The sequence below is a fragment of the Polypterus senegalus genome, chromosome 3 (assembly GCF_016835505.1).
Source record: "Polypterus senegalus isolate Bchr_013 chromosome 3, ASM1683550v1, whole genome shotgun sequence".
In the NCBI taxonomy this organism is placed as follows: domain Eukaryota; kingdom Metazoa; phylum Chordata; class Cladistia; order Polypteriformes; family Polypteridae; genus Polypterus; species Polypterus senegalus.
Genome location: NC_053156.1, coordinates 176,661,679 through 176,670,508, shown reverse-complemented (window position 1 = coordinate 176,670,508; position 8,830 = coordinate 176,661,679). Strand labels below are relative to the sequence as shown.

General features: G+C 36.4%; 1 protein-coding gene across 1 annotated transcript in view; it reads right to left on the bottom strand.

Annotated features, from left to right (window-relative positions):
* Positions 1 to 2,719: 2,719 nt before the first annotated feature.
* The window catches only part of ltv1 (LTV1 ribosome biogenesis factor), a 79,245-nt gene continuing 73,134 nt past the window's right edge, over positions 2,720 to 8,830 (bottom strand). The window contains exons 9-11 of the mRNA XM_039748238.1: positions 7,853 to 7,905; positions 5,641 to 5,841; positions 2,720 to 3,260 (exon numbers count right to left, since the gene is read on the bottom strand). Coding sequence (XP_039604172.1) covers positions 3,147 to 3,260; positions 5,641 to 5,841; positions 7,853 to 7,905 — 368 coding nt within the window. The 3' untranslated portion in view covers positions 2,720 to 3,146. The remainder of the gene's footprint in view (positions 3,261 to 5,640; positions 5,842 to 7,852; positions 7,906 to 8,830) is intronic.

Genomic DNA, 8,830 nt, shown 5'->3' with positions numbered 1-8,830 from the left:
GCCTTCAGCTCTTCTGAATTGTTGGGTCTGGCGAATTGCATCTTCCTCTTCACAATACCCCATAGATTTTCTAAGGGCTTAAGGTCAGGTGAGTTTTCTGGCCAATCAAGAACAGGGATACCATGGTCCTTAAACCAGGTACTGGTAGCTTTGGCACTCTGTGCAGGTGTCAGGTCCTGTTGAAAAATTAAATCTGCATCTCCATAAAGTTCGTCAGCAGCAGGAAGCATGAAGTGCTCTAAAACTTCCTGGTAGACGGCTGCATTGGCCTTGGATCTCTGAAAACACAATGGACCAACACCAGCAGATGACATGGCACCCCAAACCATTACTGACTGTAGAAACTTTACCCTGGACCTCAAACAACATGGATTCTGTACCTCACCTCTCTTCCTCCAGACTCTAGGACCTTGATTTCCAAAGGAAATGCAAAATTTACTTTCATCAGAGAACATAACTTTGGACCACTCAGCAGCAGTCCATTCCTTTTTGTCTTTAGCCCAGGCGAGACGCTTCTGACGCTGTCTCTTGTTCAGGAGTGGCTTGACACAAGGAGTGCGACAGCTGAAACCCATGTCTTGCATACGTCTGTGCGTGGTGGTTCTTGAAGCACTGACTCCAGCTGCAGTCCACTCTTTGAATCTCCCCCACAGTTTTGAATGGGTTTTGTTTCACAATCCTCTCCAGGGTGCGGTTATCCCTATTTCTTGTACGCTTTTTTCTACCACATCTTGTCCTGTCCTTCGCCTCTCTATTAATGTGCTTGGACACAGAGCTCTGTGAACAGCCAGCCTCTTTAGCAATGACCTTTTGTGTCTTGCCCTCCTTGTGCAAGGTGTCAATGGTCGTCTTTTGGACAACTGTCAAGTCAGCAGTCTTCCCCATGATTGTGTAGCCTACAGAACTAGACTGAGAGATCATTTAAAGGCTTTTGCAGGTTTTTTGAGTTAATTAGCTGATTAGAGTGTGGCACCAGGTGTCTTCAATATTGAATCTTTCACAATATTCAAATTTTCCAAGATACTGAATTTGGGACTTTCATTAGTTGTCAGTTATAATCATCAAAATTAAAAGAAATAAACATTTGAAATACATCAGTCTGTGTGTAATGAAAGAGTCTAATATACAAGTTTCAGTTTTTAAATGGAATTACTGAAATAAATCAACTTTGTCATGATATTCTAATTTTATGACCAGCACCTGTACATTACAATCTTTTTTGCTGGCTTAATCTTTGCTAATCATAATTTGACTGTTAAATTATTAACATTAGTTTGGGTTTTTTTGCATGGTTTGTAACATTATGTTTGATGTATGTTGTATTTTTTAAGCAGTGCATTTAACTGAATTAGTTATTTATGGTTATTATCCTTCATTAATAGTCAGGATCATAAGTGTTTGGACAGTGACACAATTTTCATAATTATGATTCTGTACGCCACCACTTCGACCCTTTTGATCATTTGCAACAGAAGACAGCTGTGAACTTCAACTTGCCATGTTGCTCACAATTTCCATGGTTTTCACCCACTTGAACCGTCCCCACTTCGCTTTAGCCATCTTTAAAGTATTGTTTATGGCTTTTGAAGCCATTTCATCCCAAATGTAAGATGGCAGTCAGTAATACAGTGTATATTTATTAAATCCATTAGGAAGGTCTACAGGATGGTAGTGAGACTAGCTATGTTATATGGGTTGGAGACAGTGGCACTGACCAGAAAGCAGGAGACAGAGTTGGAGGTGGCAGAATTAAAGATGCTAAGATTTGCACTGGGGGTGACAAGGATGGACAGGATTAGAAATGAGTACATTAGAGGGTCAGCTCAAGTTGGACGGTTGGGAGACAAAGTCAGAGAGGCGAGATTGCGTTGGTTTGGACATGTGCAGAGGAGAGATGCTCAGTATATTGGGAGAAGGATGCCAAGGACAGAGCTGCCAGGTAAGAGGAAAAGAGGAAGGCCTAAGCGAAGGTTTATGGATGTGGTAAGAGAGGACATGCAGGTGGTGGGTGTAACAGAACAAGATACAGAAGACAGAAAGATATGGAAGAAGTATTAATGAAAATGACAATTTTTGAATAATTACAAACCAAAACTTGAGATTTAAAGCAGAACAAAAAAATTGTATAGATTTTGTATGGACCTTCTCAAATACCCTTGTGATTATGTTCAAATCAAGTTAGCTGATCATCAAGCATTAACAGAACTTTATGTTCAGTGAAGGCACTGCTTATGAAACAACTTCATATCTTAAGAAGGCCTAAACCTCTAATCTCAAACTTCATAACAGGAAGAGGACTGTTATCTCCTTCATTTTAAGGTAAGCACCACTGATCAATTCTGAAAACCCTACTGGACATTTGTTCAACTTTGTTAAGGCACAGTTTTATTTATTTTTTTGTGGAATTAAAAGGAAATTCCTAGCTTCCATGGATTGTGGTGTTACCTCATAGAAATGGGGACCAGACTGATTCATTGGTGGGGTGTCTGCTGCTGGGTTTCCTTGTACTCTTGGGTTTTTATGTGAATGTGCTGCAGTCAAAAGACACAAGGTTTAGATTAAATGCTGCTTTTAAAGTCTTCCAGAACAACTGTGGTGTTGCTGTGTTTTCTACCTTTAAAAAGAACACTGGATTGATGGTTTTCCTTACACAGATCGCTGCTAAGCCAGTTTACAGCTTCTTACTACACTGAACTAGAAAAAGCAGAGGCAGAAAACATTTTGGGAAAAAAGGATTTATTTATTTTGAGGAAAAAGAGATTTTAATCTACTACAGTTAACAGATGGGAGATTAATCTGTAAACTAAATAAAGTGAGGAAATTCTGTACAGCATGCTCTTTCCCTTAATATGCAATGTTGCACACTACAAACAAACTATAAAAAAGTTGCTTGATATTTTTATTTCTTTTAGGTAAGTACCAAACAGACTATAAGAAAAAACAGTTACCAAATGAAGACATTCTGTGTTTGCCAAGTTTAAATAGGAAATTTCATATTTGAAAAGTACAACTGTCCTTTTAAATGTTCATCAGAATAAAACATAAGGACTACAAAATACAACATGATTGCATCCCATTCCATTTAGATTCAATTGTTGTTCTTTTTTCCCCTCCGAGTACCTACAAACAATGAGTAACAGTCCACTTCATGACAATTTGAGACCCTGGATATTTGCTCGTAGGTTTAGTATTTCTTTTTCCTGTCTTGTCTTTTCTTCTTTAAATGCCATTTTGTTTGCTTTCTTTTCTACTCTTCTTTGCTGCAGATGGAGAAAAAAGTGCAAAGATGTTACATTTCTAAACAAAATATACATACATACTGATGGTTTTAGACATTAACTTTTTTCTTTGTAATGGCTGTCAACGTTTTATTACCACTCTAAGAACACTTTACACTCGATCATATTGAAGCATATGCTACAGTTCAAGTCAACCATTTGCATACTAAGTCACACTGCTTAGAATACCGGTGGCACTGATGGTGGTGTTTTTCAGCAGCAGTCCCACTGTCCCTTTCTTTTGACAGCTGAAATCCTCACTACACAGTGCAGAATCCAAGACATCAACTATACGCAATATAATACGGTATCTTCTGCAGAAGATTTCTTGGACTGGAGTGACTACTGGTATTTGATACTGTGCCATATGGAAAATAAATGGCAAGTCTGGAATATGCTGCCATCTAGTGTAGAGGTGGCCAACTCCAATCAAGGAGCGCCACAGTTACTACAGGTTTTCATTTTAACCATTTTCTTACTTAGTGATTAGTTTTTCCTACAAATTTATTTAATTTGCTATTGAAGACCGTTTAAATCAGAGCTAAGCAACACAGGCCCCTGAGGGCAGCAGTGATGGCCCAATTGCTTCATTAGGAATCATTCATTGCCGATGAAGCGCTTACTGCTCAAGTGACATTATTCTGGTTCATTTTAGTTGTCTCGCTTGTTAGGATTTTGAACCCTTATTTGCTTATTTTAGTCTTAAACAGCTGCATTGATTGTTGTAACTGCTCCTTATTAGCACTAACATACAAATGACAACGCAGTTCCACAACTAGCTTGTCTCCATTTCCACCCATGTGTATTCATCATTCACTATTTGGCTTAATTAAGGCCTCAGAAGGAAAATGAAAAGAAAGTGAAGAACTGAAAATCACTCATTCGTTTTAGGCTTCAAAGCACTTGGAACATACACGTATCATTAAAAAGGTTAAAAAAATAAATAAATAAATAAAAATCTATGATTTAAGAATTGACATGGCAGAGTTAAAGCACTAACAAGCCATGAATCAAATAAACTCTGTTGTTGGTGAGAAACTGGTTTAAAATTAAGCAACTGGGTTGGAACAAAAACCAGCAGCCACTGTAGCTCTGCAGGATTAGAGTTGGCCACCCCAATCTAGTCGATAAAACCAGACAATACATTCTAGATGACCTTTCAACACATTATATTTTCAGAGTTGCAGCATCATGATGTCAGTGCAGTTTTAGGACAGCAGTTAAGGTTATGTTAGTATGACGAGGGTTTAGTGTTAACTGTACCCACATTCTCAGTGACATAAACGTTACACCTAATGCAAGACATTCACTTCAACACGTACCCAGCAGTTCAATGTTCCTGTCTTTAAACATTTTCTTTATTTAATCGTGTGGCTTAATTTACAGTAAGTGTTCTGTGCACTGAACTTCTCTTTTAGTTAGTTGTGAGAACTCCCTTTTTGCAACCTCTGAAATTGGCAGTACTTTAGGTTTTCCTTTAGAATGAATTAATAATATTTTAGCACATTAGGACTGAATTCACATTTTATGTTTTTCCTTCTTTTTGCCTAATCTGCTTACTAAGGTTCTTAACTGTTTAATTGCCGCTTTTTAAAAATAAAGGTAACGAACTATTAAATAATGGAGCAGAATACCTTAAATAATTTGTTCTTTACAAAGTACCGAACGTATTTCAGTATTTATAAATAAACAAAAATCAAAAATGAGGTTATCCCCCTCAAACACTTAATGCTTGCTGACAAAACAAACAAGTTTTCTTCTACACCACTAGGAATTATCTCCAGGGACAGAATGATAGCCGGCATGGCATGTTCAGGTTACAACATAAAATTCTACCTAATAATGAAACTGGTGGAAAGCACATCTGAAACCACCAAGGGTCAAGAGAACCAAGGCTCCCCTAACTCTTACCTTGGAACTTGTTTTGCATTCATTTGTTTACACCAGGAGAATACTCAATTTATGTACAGTTTTAAATGCTTTACCAAAAAAAAAAAAAGGAAAAAAAAACTCTCTCAAAGAAAATACCCAAGACTGCCACTAAAACTACTAACTTAAATGGCTAAATAGTAATTGAATATTCAGACAAAAGTATTTAAACTGCATATTCCAAATTTTGTCAACATAAATATTTAGATTAGAAAATGTGCTGAAATTACTACAGCTTAAAATTGCAAATGCAGCTCTTCATAATGATATCTTTAAATTAATTTTTTTTTTTTAAAAAGTTCTCCCCACTACAAAATGACCACCCTAGAAAATACAGTCAAAAACAAAATTGGAATAATTTTAGCCATGTGACCTTTGCTATTTGAAAATGGGGGAAAAAAGCAAAAAAAACAAAACAAAAAAAACACTAAACCTTTCGCTCTTCCTTTATTGTCTGTTTTCGTGATTTCCGTTCTTCACTGGTTTCATCTTTTTGTCTTGGCTGTGTTGAGACACTGGGCAGGTCAGTGTCATTGATTCTTTGCATGCGCTCCACTTGCTTAGCTGTTAAGCTCTTTTTAGGCAAAACCTCGAGTGGAATGCCCGTTTTATTAGACACTTTAATAGGTTTTACCTGGGAGAGGAGAAGACAAATAAATTAAAATCAATAAAGTCAAAGTTTTCTGTTAAAGAATGTTTCAAGCTGAACATGAACAGTAACTCTTTATACAGTTATTTTGGAATTAATGGTTTGAGTAAAGGCACTAAATAAATAAAATGTATTATTATTTAATAACATTATAAATACTGGACAAGTAGGCAGATCTCTTTGTGTCCACAATGCAAATGGAAGCTGGAGAACGTTTGCAGCCTTCAGAAAATGAATAAAGTCTTTTTTTTTTTTAAAGGTCAATTACTTCTGGCAAGATGCAGCGTTTTTATCATGTCCAAAAATCTAAAGCAATAAAGAGGCTTGACTAATTATTTACAAAAAGTGATAAAAGTTATATGTTGTTGACGTTATTTAATGTAAATGGATTTAAAGGAAAACTTCAAAGACAGAAATTTCATTAGGAAATCATGGCTAGATGATGATGATATACTTGATTAATCCCTGATCGGTCTTTTCACATGAAGTGAAAACACTTTTAGCCTGTTATGCTTTTCAGTCCTATTGTTCTAAGTAGGATAAAATCTTTGTAGCATGCGAACCCCAAGCTAGCCTCAGACATTTGCAAGGAGGCATCAGATGTCTATGTAACCTATTTATATTAGATTAACAAGTTATCAGTTATATGCTAAACATGCTTTTGTATATTCATACACTATAAAGGCTTTGTCTAACAAAACACTTGTGATTACAATTTAGAGTGCATAGAGTGCTCCAAAGGTATCTTTTTAAAATAAATTCTTATATTGCTGGATGTGGACCTGGGATTGGCATTTTTCCCTTATAATCTATAGGTCTTGTTTACTTCAGTTACTGGAATGATGTAAAAAAGTTGTAATTTTAGCACTTCTATTTCAGATGCAGTTACTGATGAGTCTTTTAAATGAAAATGTACAGGTCCCAGCCTTGCAATGCGTGCAGTACTCATGGTGAAACAAGAAGCATTTGGGAGCACTCAGAACGCTCAGGCAGCATCTGGCAGTTGGTGCTCTCAACATACGAGTTGAGGCAATGAAGAAGATAATTACAGACTGAATATACAGCTGATATATAACCCAAACAATCACAAAAATCATTCAGTTATAGCAACTATGCTTGTACAGCCAATGAATCATCAAAATAGCATAACCAAATCACAAAATTAACTGATAAGGGACATATCACACCAACACTGAGTGCTCTGCTGTGTAAAGCAAGTGCTTGTGGCCTGATTTTGATGTAAAATTATTAGTGCATTTTTGAAATCCTCACTGCAAGTGAAACCGTGTTTGTACATGTTTGTCTGATGCACCAGATCAGTAGGCCAGTATCCTTTTCCTAATTATCAAAAAGCTAAGATCAATCTAAACAGTTAGATGGTGGCTTTAATGACTACCTGGGCTCAATTTGTACTAATTAATTAATTAATTAGCACTAATTGGTTTCTTGATCCATTCTGATGGTTGTTGACACACCCATGGTATGTGTGCATATCGACAAACATGCAGTACCTGCTGCATTCAGACTAATAGCAACCCCAAGCCCTCTGTGCTTATAAAGCAAACAATAACTGCATACACCTTAAATGCACTTACATGCAGATATGACGCAAAGTCAAGAAAACTATAGCAGTCCATCAATGAAAGTGTCCTAAACAAATAGCACCCACAACTCTGTTACATGGAGAGAAAAAAGTGCATCCCTACTCATTTTTGAACTCAGACATCACATTCAATGCTCTTCAATACAGTGGCCTCAAACGTATCCTGGCTGTGCTAAAAGAAACATTTTTAGCCTGACAGCTACAATCATTCTTGGCTTGGGTAGTGCAGCCCCAAAACACTAAACCTTTTCAATATATTGTAATGTATGATTTCTTATGAATGAGTGAGTAGATGAATGATAAAACTCCACAGTAAAAGACAGATACAAGACAGGTAACAAAAAAAGTAAAAATAAATAATACATACAACAATATAATTATCTTGATCATTACCTTTGGTGGATCGGTGATCAGCTTTGGATGGTTGTACAAATTGGAGTAGGTACCTAAATGAAGAAAATGCAAAGCGTTATCCTGAAGCAATGTTAAATAATTTGTTATCCCATTAGCAAAATGATTGTCAACATTTAAACCCATTTATATAATATTAACAACAACAACATGTTGACATTAAAAATATGAAGGTTGACAAAAGTACACAGAATGGAGGATGAGGCTTGTGCAGTTCTTAGGCTTTCTCATACTTTTATTATGACAGTGTGTCTCTGCATATTCTTCTTTGGCAAATGTTTGACACCTCAGCTTTTGTAGCCAGCAGTGCTTGCTGTCTTTCCATACAATATAAACTTACATACAGCACTGACATTTGTAGAGAAAGACTGTAATTGTTTTGCCTTGCTTTTGCACACGTTTTCACCAAACTATAAGATCCCTCTTTGAATGAAACTCAATTCTGGCTAAATTATAAGTTTTCCTTGTGAAGCCTCTCTTTTTGAATGCAGTTTCTGGATCTGATTTCATACAAATGACCAGTCACTAACAAATGATATTCAAATATGTCCCAGTATGATATCATTTACATAGAGCCCATAACTTAACCACTGGTAAGCCTGATGGACAAAGCTTTACAAAGATTTTCAAGCAAAGATTGCACTTACAATATATGTACTGAAGAAGCCAATGGCAGAATGCCCACTACTTTCTTTATAAACTACTGCTGGCTCTAGCTCTCTGCCCAGCCTTAACTCCTAGTCCAGAGCAGGAACTCCATTGCCTAAGGCAGCGGTTCCCAAATTGGGTTTCCAGTATTAGACATCTTTTGCAACCTTAAAAAATCCAAGAATAATTAAAAAATATACAGAAATAATAATACCACTGTTATAATAACAAAATCCAACCCTTTTTCAAAGTTAAGTGTTTCTCCAGTGCTATGATCGGTTTATTCATAATAACTGATGCTCTACTGGCAAG